This window comes from Dendrobium catenatum, unplaced genomic scaffold (genome assembly GCF_001605985.2).
Source record: "Dendrobium catenatum unplaced genomic scaffold, ASM160598v2 fragScaff_scaffold_621, whole genome shotgun sequence".
Classification (NCBI taxonomy): domain Eukaryota; kingdom Viridiplantae; phylum Streptophyta; class Magnoliopsida; order Asparagales; family Orchidaceae; genus Dendrobium; species Dendrobium catenatum.
In genome coordinates, this window is record NW_021319083.1 from 18,001,236 (window position 1) to 18,017,103 (window position 15,868).

The following is a 15,868-nucleotide window of genomic DNA, read 5'->3' on the forward strand; positions in this document are numbered from 1 at the left end:
AGCAAATAAGTTATCTGCTTCCTCCTAGGTTACTCCCTTGAGGATATCAAAAATATGTACAAAAATTATTTTATTGTTAGCAAATCTCATAGCTCAGGGACATTAATTAAAATATGCTCTAGGACAAATCTTCATGTACCTAACATTCCTTTAGTATAGCAAATAAATTTATGATCTTTTTGTTAGAATAAAATACTTTTGTATTGCCTCATCGAAGAAAACATGGTCCTAAGTGAGGGTACTTAGGGGTATTTTATTGAAAAGTGCTCAAGGAATTAAATCTATATAAGATCAAATGTAATATTAGCTAATGAATTAGTAAAATAAATTAATAATTAGAATGATACATAGATGCTTTAACACTCACAAATTAGCAGAGATACAAAACTATTTATATAACCTAATGGTTTCTTTAAAGCAATCAGCCTGTCAATTTTATTGAATTCATTAACTAGAAGTTTCCTTAAAGTCCTGGCCCAGTTAATAGATGAGAACGCATAGATATTACTTGTAATAGTAAGGAGACTTCTTAAGGTTTTGATGTTATTTAGGGAAATAAATAAATTTGATAATAAATACATGATAAATATCTTTAACATAATGGATGGGTCAGTTGATCTGTTCATTTCTATCATCTCAGTCATAATTTTAGTTGATGTGAATCTTACAAGTGGCTTGCTCTATCATACGATCTCAACACCTCTATTTGGCAAATTAGTGAGCAGAGCCCCTTCCTTATATGTGAATTTTAGCAAATGACCTCTGATGATAAGGGAATGTTGAGACATATCCTAGAATTTAAGCATCTTGTATATCAGTGAAATATTTTGCTGAAATAATGGGAACTTAAAAAATTGATAAATGTGTAATCTTTTCAAGGTGTCCTTGATATTCTTGTTTATTATCTCAATGAAAGAGTTGCAAATACTTCTAAATATTGATACAAAGCAACGATAAGTAATAGGTCGAGTATACCTAGACATAAGCAAAATTTAAAAAAAAAAATACACAGTCAAAATATAGTAAATATGTAGTAAATACATAGTTGATACGAAATTGATATATAGTTGATTCTTACTTACACAGTAAATATGCATTAAATATGCATTTTATACATAGTAAATACGCGGTTGATGCACTTATGTAGTAAATACATAGTAAATATGTAATTTGAAAAAGGTATATAAAATGAACAAACAATAACACATAGAAATTTGAAAATTGTTCAACATAATTTTGGAAAGGAAAAACAATTGATATAGAATCGATACCATTAAATACATAGTTAATATGTAGTTAATACGTAGTTCATATGCAATAAATACACAGTTAATACATATATCAGATGTAATTAATATGCAGTTCATACATAGTGAATATATAATTAATATGAAGTTCATACGCAGTTAATAATACACAATTCATACGCAGTAAATATACAGTAAATTCTAAACATTAAACCCTAAAACCGATTTTGAGATATAAGCCAATAGAAGTATCTCTTTGAAGATGAATTGAACGAGAATGATAGATTAACCTTATTGGTGGATGATGAACTTAATACCTAAATGCAGTTGAACAAGGAACCATTTGGAATACCAAATTAAGCTGAAAGTGCACAATGAATGCCAAAGATGAAAGTGAATGCAATGAGCAGAGCCATTTCCTTATATGTGAATTTTAACAAATGACCTCATGTTGAACTGTTGAAGTTGAACGATTTTTTGGAAAGTATGGCACTTTGGCCTGTCGGTTTAACTATTGCTGGCTTATTGGTTATTTTCGATGGAGCCTGTTGCAATTTTCTATCTCTGGACGTTGATTTAGTGCTGTTAGAGTGTTAGTCTGTTACATACTTACATTAAAACTTAAAAGCATGTAAATCATGTAGTGTAACCTGTTGGCTGCACCTGCAAGAAGCTGGTATAGTGGTATTTACATGTATTTCTTTAAAATTTAATATTTTAGGATGTTCTTTAGCTCATTCATATTGAATTATTTATGATATTTAGCTATTGAGTTTTTGCTGTGTATAATATGAATTAAATCCTTTAATTGGTTCATTAGATGGAGGATTCAAACACACTTTCTGAACTTTTTATTGATGAGAATGAGGAACTTCACATTGAAGATAATGTGGTAGAGCCATCTAATGATGATTCAGCAGAAATTAAGAAGCGTAGGAGGATGACTTCCAAGGTTTGGGGGCATTTTGAGATGCTATCTAATCCTATAGATGGTAAGCAAAGGTGTAAATGTAAAAAATGTGGTGCACAATACTTGTGTGAGAGTAAAAATGGGACTGGTAACTTAAGAAGACATTTGCAAAATAGCAAGAAAAGAGATATACGTGACATAGGCTAGCTCATATTGCAAACCACCTTAAATTCTTCTATTTTTATGACTGATTATAAGTTTGACTCGTCAGAATTTCGTGATTTATTTACTGCTTGCATAATTGTACATGATTTGCCCTTCCAATGTGTTGAATGGTACGGTGTTCGAGTACTTTTGAGCTATCTTCATCGGGATGTTCAACTATTTTATAGGAATACAACATGGAATGATTGCAATAAATTTTAAATATTCGTTCACAATTATCTAAGTGCACTAGCAGAGTTTGTGTTACATCTGACCTGTGGACATCTATAAACACTGATGGATTTATTTGCTTAATCGTGCATTTTATTGATAATGATTGGCATCTACATAAAAAGATCATTAGTCTTTCTTTTATGCCACCATGCCATGATAGTATATCGCTGTTTGAGAAATTGCAATCTCTTTTTATTGAGTGGAGAATAGAATCTAAGGTTTTCATATTACATTAGACAATGCTTCTGCAAATAATGTTTGTGTTGATTACCTGAGAAACCAAATGAATTTGAGGAGTTCCCTTCTATGTGAAGGTGAGTTTTTTCATATAAGATGCACCGCACATATTATTAATCTTATTGTCCAAGAGGGTATGAAGGAGATTGATGGTTCAATCTTCAAAATCAGAGAAAGCATAAAATATGACAAAGGCTCTCAGGCAAGGAAGCAAAAATTTCTTGATTGTGTTAAGCAGAGTTGTTTGGAATCTAAAAGGGATTTATGACAAGATGTTCCTACCAGGTGGAACTCCACTTTTATAATGCTAGACAGTGCTTCGTATTATTGAAGGACATTTCAGCACCTAGAGTTGGGTGACTCCAACTATAAATTGTGTCCATCAAATTTAGAATGGGAGAGAGTAGACAATATTTATACTTTTTAAGGCCTTTCCACGATATAACATGTGTGATATCTGGCACAAAGTACCCAATAACAAATCTTTATTTTCCATGCATTTCGATGACTTATGTCGCATTGAAACATGAGTTGTTAGAGGGCCATGATTACATAAAGGAAATGTCCTTAAGGATGATTGGAAAATTTGAGAAATATTGGTCCGAATTTAGTATCATTCTCGCAGTAGCAGTTATTCTTGATCCAAGATATAAATTCACATTTGTGGAATGGTGCTATAGAAGGTTATATATAGGGAATTATGTACTTGAGCTTAAGAAAGTAAAGGATAAATTGTTCTCATTATTTTTCAATTACACAAGGAGTAGTGGGAATGTTGTATCTGGGTTTGGTTCAAATTCTCAAGAAAGGACACAAACTGAATGCTCCACTTGTAGTTCATCTACTGTTATTCAATCTCAATTCCTTCAGATAGTTAATGTTCTAATGTTAATTGATTTCATAAATTAATTTGGTTCATGTGTTAAACTCTACTTTCCCAAATAGGATTTCGATACATTTGAAGAGGAGGTTTATATGCCAAAAAAAATCTGAATTGGAGATATATCTTGATGAACCTAAACTTGATAGAAAAATTGAGCTAGATATACTACATTTCTAGAAAGACAATCAGTATAGATTCCCTGAAGTTTCTGCAATGGCTCGTGATATTTTTTTTATTCCTATAACAACAGTGGCCTCTGAAAGTGCATTTAGCAATAATGGTCGAATCCTAGATTAGTATAGAAGTTCACTGAAACCTGATATTGTTGAGGCTTTGGTTTGTGCTAAGGATTGGTTATATGGTGTAAGGGTGCATTTCAACTTTATTCAATATCACATTAGTTGATTACAATTAATTATGGTTTTGAATATCTATTTTTATTTGTTGCAGTTTTACATGACCCTGAACTTGAAGGTGTGACTGAAGATATTCTTGCTTTAACAGTAAATCAAGTTGAAGATGAAGTTGGGGAAAGTTATGTTATTAAGTAATATATGGTTCTAAAATTCTACCAGCTATGCAATGACTATAAATCCTGATTCCTAAACTATTATGTGACCTGGACTCTTCTTATTTCATAAACTATGGACCTACACTCTTCTTATTTCATGAACTATGCACTAGTTATATGGCTAAATCAATTTTAGTTAATATGTTATATTTACTAAATGCTAAAGTTGCTTCTGACTTGTGATTTGTGAGTAAGTTTGCCTTAGATCCGGCTGCTATTTTGGAATTTGTGAGTAAGTTTGCCTTAGATCTGGCTGCTTAAATATGAAGAGAATAAGCGATGATGATAGACCTTCTAAAATGAATGTGGGAAGATCCGAAGATATGTGTAAGTTCTAATTAGCTAATGTGATATTACAACTAGGAGGCATTTGTATTTACTTCAAAAGAGCAGATAATATCTAATTAAGTGAGCAAATACTAAGTGGGTACAAATTATTTCCTTGGATGGTAATATGCCTAATATTTATTAAACTTACACTTCATTATGTGATTAATGATTTGGAGGGTTTAATCTGAGCAATGTATTATATAATATATCTTAGAATTTTATACTTGTTTAACTAAGTTTATTGCAGTTTTATTTATAATGTGATAGGTGATTGAAGATAGATTGTCAGATTCAGACATTCTTGGACCAGTCGAGTCCGAGCCATTGAAGCTTCTATATTCATGTATTCACATTTGTTGTAAACTTTTGGCAGTTTAAAAAAATTAGTAATGACTAATGAGCAATTGATTTGTAAATTTTTTATATGTTATTTTTCATTGTAAATGGGATAATTAGCAATTGATATTTGTCTTATTTGATATGTGAGATTGTACCTTTGTAATTGTAACATGTAAATGATTTGCAGATTTGTAATTGTAAAAATTTGCCCATGGTTTTCAGTTTTCACTTTTCAGTCTTGTTTTTAGTCATTTAAAACCTGTTTTTATTGTGCAGCCGGGTCAAACGGGTCGGGTCGGGTTGACCCGAACTCGAAGCGGGTCGAGTTCGGGTCAGCATAAATGACCCATTTCAAGAAACAGGTCGGGTTCGAGTTGACCCGAATGGGGTCAGGTCAATTTCGGGTTGGACCCAAACCCGAACTGAAATCCATTTTTGACAGCCCTAATGCAAAGTGAACAAGCTATGAGACTTATGATCTCTTGCGAATTCAAATTTTTCTTGGCCTGGTTGATCGGGCTGATAAGATAAAAATAAAATACGAAATCCATTTTGGGTCAGGTCGGTCAGGCTGACAAGACAGAATAAAATAAGTAGTTCATATTGAATATCCACGTGTCATGATTTCATTGGAGTCCAGATGCAGAGCTACATCCAGACTCTACATAGAATAATTTCTCTGATTCTATAGGTATCATTTTCCCTTATGGTGAGACTTGAGAGCGATCAAATTCCTCTCATCCGAATTTTCTAATTTATTTTTAACCTATAAATTTAAGTAATCTTTTTTAAACAACTTTGATTTTTATATGATATTTTTTTATAATTATTATATTATGCGATTTAATTTTCTAAATTAAATTTTTATCAAAAGTTTTTTAGAAGATAATAAAAATATAATAGCCACACAATGAGCAACAACAATTTAAAAAGTAACATAATAACAAAGTTGACTCAAATAAACACAAAATTCCTAGTACATTTAATGAGGAGTTTATAAATTTAAATTTAATTTGTCTAACATATAATAGTTATGCTGAGAATTATTTTATTGTTTGTTTATTAGTAAAATTATTCCAATTATTTATTTATGAATTGTTAATACATCATCATAAAACTCATCATATAAAAAATAGATCTTGATGCAATATTTGATTAAAAAAATTTAGAAATTAAATTCAAAATGATCCAAAGTCCAATTTTAGGAAATGCATAGTAAAAAAGAACATCTCCATAAGACAAACCTAACAAAATAAAAAGTGATTTGATATGCATCCAAATGATCTCAAATCAAGCAGATATTATTAAACATCCATAACATTAAATGAAAAATCAAGCAATACATAGAAGTAGCATACTTACAATAAAAGATGAATGTATTGATGAGAGGAATTCAATCAACTCAAGTTCATTCAATTTTCAGATTATTATACTCAAATACTCAAAGAATAATCTATACAACAACAACCACAATATCAAACATTTATCCCACTACGTGAGGTCAGCTACATGAATCATAATTCTCTATTGTGTCAAGTTAATAGTCAAATTTTCCTTTAAATCTAACACTACAATATCAAAGTTATGGCGAAGACAAATTTCAAATTTATCTTATAATGACTCCTTAAAAAATTATTTATTTGATTCAAAATATAGGCTATTACATCGACTTCTTTTCTCCAATTTGAAATATTTTTGGAGCTAGCAGCACAAGTTCTTGTAGATTGTAAAGAGTGTGAAGTTAGTTTGCCAGTTTGTTGTTGCTTGAGCACACATTGCCCTCTATAGGAAGTTCATTTGTAGTCAGAAGAGAAATCTTCTCGTGAAGAGAATATTATTGAGGCCAACGTACTATGCAGCAGCTATAGCAAACTGAACCCAACCAAATCAGGCCAACCATCCTTGATACCAAGCTCGCTTAAGCGACGCACTCCTTCCCTTCCGGCAAATTATTAGGTCAGGTCACCGGACGTCTTCGGAACCCAATGAAAATGCGCCACATCACCTCCTACTCGGTACTGAGCTCGGTATTGAGCAGTACCAAGCAGTATCGAACTCGGTACTGCTCAGTATCGAGCTCAATACTGCTCGGTACTCAGTACTTCACAGTACCGAGCTCAGTAATGCTCAGTACTGTGAATACCAAATGTAAGCTGTGTTTGATGTCCGAACCCAATAATCTATCCCTTCTTCCTTGTTTTTCTCTCCTTCTCCACTTACAAAATATATATATTAGTCCATTTAATCTAAGAATGCGACAAAATATTTTAATATATCTTTATTAAATTAGCTTAGATTTTATATGGGTAATTAAAGTTATTTGTGTTGAGAAATATATTTATAGAAATAATGATTTAGCTCATAAGGATAGATTGAATCATGGCAATGAATAAAATAGGTCAATCTTTTCTTGGCAATTTCATCTTAATATTTATTAAATGATTTGGGCGACTCTAAATGAATGCTACCCTAAGCAACTTATGGTTTTTAGGAAGTAAATTCAATTGTTTGATGATTTGATTGAATCTAACTCATAATAGCAATGCAACTTGATTAATTCAATTCAAATAATACTTAGTGTATAGCTCATAACATTGATTAATTCAAACTGTATTTTAGCAAATAAATTAATAAATTAATGATTCGAATTCAAATTGATGAGAAAATAAAATTCTAATTACTCAATCGAGCTCTATTGGCATCTATACTCCACTTAATATGCACAAAAAACCAAAGCTTCGCTCAGGACAACTTTCTTACTGCTTTCTAAAACAGTTTTTTAGTAAAAAAAATTTCTTCAATTAGAAATTTTTGTACTAGAAAGCTGATTTAAAAAGAAGTAATAAAACTGCCCCAAACGAAACCTAACATTTTCCACGCCCATTAAATAAAATAACACAAGACATCTTAATTAGAAGTTTAAGCTTTCAAGCAACATAATATAATGGGCTACAAGAATTTTATTCTATTTAAAATACACAGGCTTAATTTCTCACCAAAAAAAAAAAATTCACAGCATGTAACATGGCCAGTTTCTCTCCCATTAACTTGCATTTCTCTCATATAAATAACATCAGTGCCCCTTGAACCGGTCCATCCCTCTGAACCCGTACGGGTCTACAGAAGATTTGGTGGATAAATTCTCTTCATTTGAGGGGAATTAGAGCAAAACCGAAATTGAGAAACCCTAGGACGTATCACCCCTCCAACAGAAAAGTAACACCAAGTATACACATATATACATGCTCAATCGTTCAGGCTTCATGAAATTGTTTGAAAATAAGGAACTATCCAAACAACATTAACAAATTTACATTCTTTTGCACAACAAGATACTGGCACTATCACCATCTCAGCCAAAAATCAAGTAGCCTTCTTGCATTTATACCTGTTGGCACAGAAAACATAAATCAACATGTTGAGAAAGCTAAGTCCAGCAATAAGCCAAAAGAAGTTATCAAGATGGCCCTCATTGAGGTTATCAGGAATCCATCCAGGTTTTCCTCCCCTTGTTGTCACAGATGTCACAATGGTTAGTATGAAGGAACTCAAATAGTTCCCAAGTGCAGTTGTCATAAGTGAGAGTGCACTGCAGAGGCTTCTCATTGCATCAGGAGATTGATCATAGAAAAACTCCAGTTGTCCAATAAATGTGAATATCTCAGCAGCACCGACCAAGAAATACTGAGGAATTTGCCACAAGATGCTCATTGGCACTGCAGCTTTTACATGCACTAAGCCTTCAGCTTTAGCAATATCTAATCTTCTAATCTCAACAAAAGCAGCAGCAGTCATTGCCAGTATTGAAATGAAGAGGCCAATGCCCATCCTTTGGAGCTCAGAGAAGCCCCTCTCTTTTCCAGTGATCCTTCTTGCTATTGGCACAAGGATGCTGTCGTAGACCGGAACCCATACGATGACGCTTATGACGTCGAAGGTTGATAAGGATGCAGGAGGAATGGTGAAGGATCCAATGGTGGTATTGAGGACCATTCCCTGTTCAACAAACATGGTTGACATCTGGGCATATACGGCAGAAAAAACGATTCCGGTGGCCCAGATGGGGAACATCCTGACCAAGATCTTTAGCTCCTCCACCTGGGTTACAGTGCAGAGTGTCCAAGGATTGGAAGAACCTTCTGTTTTGGTATCAAAATCTGACAAAGTAGCAGCCTTGTCAAGAAACCTGCATTGTGTTTTACAGAACAGCCATTGTCATGAATAAGAAAGAAAATTTTAGTGCCAAACCACAGCCTTTTGACAAACTGAAGCTCATAATAAACAATAGATGTTACTTTTATGCAGTTCAACGGCTAACAGACAAGTAAAGCAAAAGCGCATATAATAAGATTGAGGCTTCATTTGGGACGGCTTTCTTTCTGCTTCTTAAAGCAACTTTTTAGTACAAAAATAAAAAAATGGTACTAAAAATCTGCTTTAAGAAGCAATAAGAAAGCCGTTCCAAACGAAGCCTGAATCTAACAGACAGCAGAGTAGTTCAGAGGCTTACTTAAGCTCATCACTATGTTCCAGTTTTCGACTGCCTTCAATTGCTGAGCTCTTATCAGGAAGTTCATACAAGAGGGAGCTATCAAGGGGAACTTTTACATTCCACTTGCGAATGGAAGCAATCACCACTTGGCACACTCTTGTAAGTGGACTTCCGCCTGGTTTCTGGAACCTGTAAAGATATGTTCCAGAAAAAAAACTTCCGATTGCCAGTCCCATGAACAATGTTGGGATACCAAATCCAAGACCCCAGCCACAGTTATCTTGCACCCACACAAGAAAGCTGCTAGAAATAAGAGCACCAATGTTGATTGAGAAATAAAACCAATTGAAGAAAGAGCCCTTTCTAACCCTCTCCCGTGAATCGCTATCATCGAATTGATCAGCTCCAAATGATGAAACACAGGGTTTGATGCCACCAGTCCCTAAAGCAATCAGATAAAGACCCAGGAAGAACACAGCATATTGGATTGCTGTTGCTTCTGGACATTCAGAATCTACACAAGCAGGAGGCTTAAATTGTGGAACTGACGCTGAGAGTGTAAGTGTGGCCATTCCCTGTTCAAAATAAAAATATCATCGACCAATTAGGGAAATCATGAATTAAATAATGCATAGAATCAAATAACATAGAACAACTTGAGAATATCAGGGATTGAATTTCATCACATTGTAGAAATTTATGGCTGCAGATGAATTCTATGTTATTTTGGTTCTCAACCAAATTGTAAAATCCAAAATTTCATTAAATTATGCAAATTTTGAGGATGAAATTTTATGAGGGAAGATTATGAAGGCCAAAAAATTTGATTTAGTTAATTAAAATTATTAAAATTTAAATTTTGGTTAAATAAAAGTTATTGGATAAATTTAAGATTTAGTTGAGTCATCAAGAGTGAGATTATAGAAAATAAAAATAAGTTCTTATATTTTATTTATGCAAATAATTTGATTTAATTTGAAGGATACATGAATAATAAAATATTTGAATTTATGAAAGAAATTTGAACTATTGTTTCTATTGAACCTTCCAAAGGGTTTGGTTTCGTGCTTATTTAGAGAGAGAGAGAGAGAGAGAGAGAGAGAGAGAGAGAGAGAGAGAGGACGGGAGAGCAAGAGTCAAAGTAAGTGAAAGAGAAAGGGATGAAGCAGTAAGTGAGGTTGAGAGAGAGGGAGAAAGACCAAAAAAGAGAGAGAAAGCGCACCAACATGAGATGGATGGGAAGCCGGGCAAATGTGCAAGCAACAGGTAGGCGAGGTTGAATTTAGTGCAAGCATGGTCGAATATTAGGGCTACTCTTTCTTCTTTCTTTCAAATGAAAGGAAAAGTTTAACTTAGAGTTTTATTTCTTCAAATTGATAATCTTTAGCATAACTTTTATTTTCATAGAAAATTTTGTCAGGGTTTTGGCGTGAAGAAGAAGAGTAAATTAAAAGGATGCGGAGGTGGTTGGTAATTTTTGCAAAAGAAGACGGATATTTAATTAAATTTGACTAAAAATTTTAAGAATTTTATTATGAAATTTGAATGAAATTAAAAAAGAAATGATTTAATTATGAAGATATATCATAATATAAATACAAGGTAATGTTCTAACTTCATTTGAAATTAAGAAATTGGAGATTTGTTTATAATTCTAGGTTAAATTAAATTAGATGCTGCAAATATTTATTTAAATAAAAATATAAATTAATTAAATAAGATTTAAGTATTTCAATGGAGGAAAAACATAATGAAATAATGACAAGAAATACTATTATGTACATAGTTTAAATAAAATATTTTATATTAATGAAAAGATAATTATATGTATGGTATAGTTTGTTAGACATGTTAGACATGTAAGTAACCATAATAATAAAAAGGTAGTGAATAATTTATATTCTAAAATAGTAGAATATTAAATGACTTGGGCAAAATACAAATGTAAATATTTAAATTTCTTAACTATATGGCTCGAGTTATAAGCCTAACTCTTTGTTTGGTTAATAGATTGAATCAATATCAAAGTGTTCAATCAAGTTCAAGGAAACTAAGCTAATTCTTCAATGGTCAAGGCCTTAAGGCCATTATAAGGCGGTGTAGTCATATTGAAATGAATGCTATAGGTCTCTTATCATGTTTAAGCTATCTATCTTATGCATTGTTTATTATAGAAAGATATTGAATGACATGAGAAATATAAATGAAATAAAATAATTAGAAATAATTGCATATGTGTTGATTGATGAAGCTCATCCCTCATAGTGCTAGTTGGTGAAGTTAATGCACCCGAGCATAAACTTGAAAAAGAATATTGTTATTGAAGTATCATAAATGGTATAATTTTAGACTAAGCTTCTATAACGGATGTATTATATTAAAATGAGATACATACGATAAGGCATGATATGATTATTCTTTATTCATAATATTTAAAATCTCATACAATGTCATTTTTTAATAAAATGAATTATCAAATGATTTTATATTAATATATCTATTATAAAAAACTTACATGTTGTTTTCAAAGTTTCCTATATGTTAATATAACTTAGAGATATGATTTAATCACTGAGTTATGTCAATAGTTCACCATTATATTAAATCAATATTTTCAGGGCACAACTTTGAGAACTAAATTAGTGAGAGGATAGAAAATATGCATCATAGACGTGATGGGTAATGCTACAAGAAAATAACATTTATATTATAATAATTGATGTATTTTGATTTAAGATTTACTTCTATATTAGCAACATTTTCGTTGTATTGGATAATAATATTCTAAGAATGTTCAAAATTTTTTTACTTGGATGAAATTTAAAACTCCATCCAACCATCTCTTCCTACCTTAGTATTCAAAACTCCTTAGTTGGGGCATGATAAAAGTGGAATTAAAGCCAAGGTTGAATTTTGTAGTACTAATCAGCATGAAAGAGCCATTAGGACAATCAATGAAAAATGGTCATGAGAGATTTAGGAAGTTTGGGTTGACATTATATTAATTTTAACTAGATTCTAATGCCTTGTATATCTTAGGTCTATGGATAACCAATAATAAGTATGAGATGGAATAGAGGGAAGTTGGAGATCAGTAAATGTTACTGTCAATACAACTGGAACTAGGGGTAGTATGTATTAGGGATAAAGTTTTTATAAATGGGGGTAATTGTAAAGACCAAAATTTATTTAAATCTTGCAATCTTCTATGATGAAATTTTACAAGGAGAGGAGATTGTAAGAACTCAACATTTTCTTTAGTTAACTAAAAAAACTAAAATTAAAATTTACAAAAAATTTAATATCTTTAAATAACTAAATAGGGTCTTTACACAAAAGATGTAATACAATAAATACACATCTTCAATAATTAAAAGAAATGAAAATTAAAATGAAAGCTATGCATGCAAGTAATGAAAACAATGAGCAATAAATAAATGAAAAATTTTTTACTTCCAAAATCTAACCGATATTGACAGAATCATGGTAAAAATCCAAGCTGCATCCATACTTACAATGAAGTATATGGTTGAAAAAACTGCAATGGTCCAATACCTCCCCCAATATGCATCAGCTAAAACAGCACCAATAAGAGGGGCAAGGTAGCAGGTTCCTTGCCAAGTTGTAACGTTTCTTGCAGCTGATACATTGCCTTGATGTAGTTTTGTTGTTAGATAAGTTACAAGGTTTGTTGCAATACCATAGTAGGCTAAACGCTCGCAGCATTCAGTTCCTGAAGTTCAAAAATTTAAAAATATGTGATTAAGTAAAGGGAAGAAGACCTACAGATGAATATATTAATGAACAATGAGTTACAAATAGAAAATTGGTATTTTTACCTAGAATGAAAGGGCATGCTTTCCAATTTCCTGTTTTGTGCTTCATTACAGGATTACCATTGATGTCAACGGATCCGTCCCCGGTGTAGAGCCCCTCGCTTCCATTCTAAAAACACAAGGCAAGCAACAAGGGTTGCATTGGCCAGAAATTAATAGAGACATTTCTTCTAAAATTATCATTCATGATCTAACAGCTTGATTTTTGCATGGTCTGCATGTAGAATTTACTAAAACCCAATATTGATGCGAGCGGCCTTGATTGCAATTGCTTTAATGGCATATATTACAGCATAGGAATGACTATCCATACCCTAAAATAACGACAATAATGGGGCTTTTCTACGGTCAGATTTGAGTCAATTGACCAAAAGTATTAAGAGAGAGCTTAAGGGTTCGTTTGGGATGGTTTTTTTATTGCTTCTTAAAGCGGAGTTTTAGTTAAAAAAAATTTAATTTTTGTACTAAAACTCCGTTTTAAGAAGCAATAAAAAACCGTCCCAAACGAAGCCTAAAAGATTGTCATGCAAAAGAATTCCATTTTTATATTCGATGGATACAATGGAATAGTCAAATGATGCAAGTACTACGTGGTAGAACCATGTATCTTCTAACAAAGATAAAATGCTAGAATTGATCGGAAATATAATATAGATTATGTATTGTACTTTTCTGCAATATTAGAAAATCACATATTGTGTCATGCTTCGTTCAGATAATTTAGACTGTTTCAGGGTCCTCAATGGCATGAGATGTGTCCAAGGATGAACAATCCAAAACAAACATGAACCAAAAATATCAAACTACTTGCCCTGTAGAGTGCAGAACACAATAGATAGGGCCTGAGAAATTCATCTTAGAAATCAGCAAAATGACCAAGAATTAAAGGCGGTTCTAATGCGAGGGAGATGTGACGCCATTAGTCACTCTTATGAAGTCCAAATTATTTGAGAATTAATCATGTCAAGAGCATTAAAATTTTATTTATATATTCTTAATAACGTAATACACGAGATCACAAATCAATTTAGAATATTTGAATGACAAAAGAAGATGGCCTCATAACTGGTAAAAGAAAGTCATTTATGAAAAAAACAACCATGGAAACCATTTTAGATGATTAAGAAGGTCCATGTTTCCTTGTAACAACAGTAATTGGGATGGGCTATCACCTCTTGTTCGGTGAGCTTCAGTCAATTATAAAAGAGAAAAACAACAACTACAGCTTCAGATTGATGAGAATAAGTGCACAAGGCATCATCTTTCACACGATAGGGGAAAAATAAAAGATTCAGAATCTGGTAAGTGCTAACATGAAAAAACAGGAACAGAGAAAAACAAACAAATTGAATTTGAAAATAATGGACAATTTTATAATTCCTATAGCTCAGGAACATGATCTAGGCAAAATGAAAAGGGAAAAGACAAAAATTAAACACAAATACATAAACACTAACATCCGTTTTCTAATCACACATGATGCAATCCTCATTCTAAGCACTCTATAATTCAAAACAAACACCTTTGCACAGATTCTAATCTCTAAGGTGTTGTTCGGATTGCAGGAAAACGAAAGAACTGAAATAAAATTTCGATGGTTTATGGGGTTATTATGAACTTGAAGCCATTTATTTAAACCTTTTATAAATAAGGGATTTACTAGCATCCGGACATAGCCTTTACGAAAAGGGCACACTCCCGCACTTTGAACCGGAAATAGAATTTAACCGCTGAGGTTATCCATGATAATTCTCCATAAATATAAATCCTTTGCAAGAAAGCACCAAATTTTAATCAAGGAGAAGTGAAAAAAACTAAATCTAGAAGCTTAATCGCTCCGGGAGAGGGAGAGAGAGAGAGAGAGAGAGAGAGAGAGAGAGAACAACCTCCAAGAGCCTGCCTTCGAGCAGTAGCCGCTCCTCTTCCTGGGAACCCATGGCAACCAAGCGCAGCGTAGCACAGGCGACGATTTTCTACTCCCAATATACAGCGAGACGGAGGGAGGCGTCAAATAAATATAATACGAGCACGTCTCAAGGACCTCCTCAACCCAGTTGGCTTCCGGTTCCCGCAAGATATCGCGATTTCCACATTTTTACACTTTGAAATGCGGACATTCAAGTTTAACTCAAATTTGTGACCAATGAATTTTTATTAGGTCTGGTGTCCTGACGTAGCTCTACGTTCGGACGTCAGTAAAATGATGTCATGTGTTCTTACTTTTTATCGTGCGGCCCAACGACCCGATTCGGACTGGACCCAGGATTGCTATGTGTTGGCTGATTTGTGCATACCGGGGTATTGCTCGATATTGCTTGACAATAATGAGAAATATTATTCTGTCAAAACAAATATATAGCAATACCGAGCAATATCGAGCAATATCCCGATTTTGCTAGGTATTAGTCTTGACAAAGCGGTATTTCTCGCTATTGTCAAGTAATACCTAGCAATACCGAACAATACCTAGCAATACCAATACAATACCCGAACATAGCAATATCGGGTTTCGGTCCGGGTCCGGTCGTCGGGCCGCACGGTAAAGAGTAAGAGCACGTGACGACATGTTATTGACGTCCAAACGT

The 15,868-nt window shown here is 32.9% G+C and overlaps 1 protein-coding gene across 1 annotated transcript; it reads right to left on the minus strand.

Annotated features, from left to right (window-relative positions):
• Positions 1-8,166: 8,166 nt before the first annotated feature.
• LOC110105460 (protein NRT1/ PTR FAMILY 8.3) lies at positions 8,167-15,345 on the minus strand. The gene is made up of 5 exons (XM_020834986.2): positions 15,170-15,345; positions 13,287-13,392; positions 12,963-13,180; positions 9,466-10,022; positions 8,167-9,141 (listed from the first exon to the last, which is right to left on the minus strand). The coding sequence occupies exons 1-5, from the start codon at positions 15,218-15,220 to the stop codon at positions 8,319-8,321; spliced, it is 1,755 nt and encodes a 584-aa protein (XP_020690645.1). The 5' UTR covers positions 15,221-15,345; the 3' UTR covers positions 8,167-8,318.
• Positions 15,346-15,868: the final 523 nt, after the last annotated feature.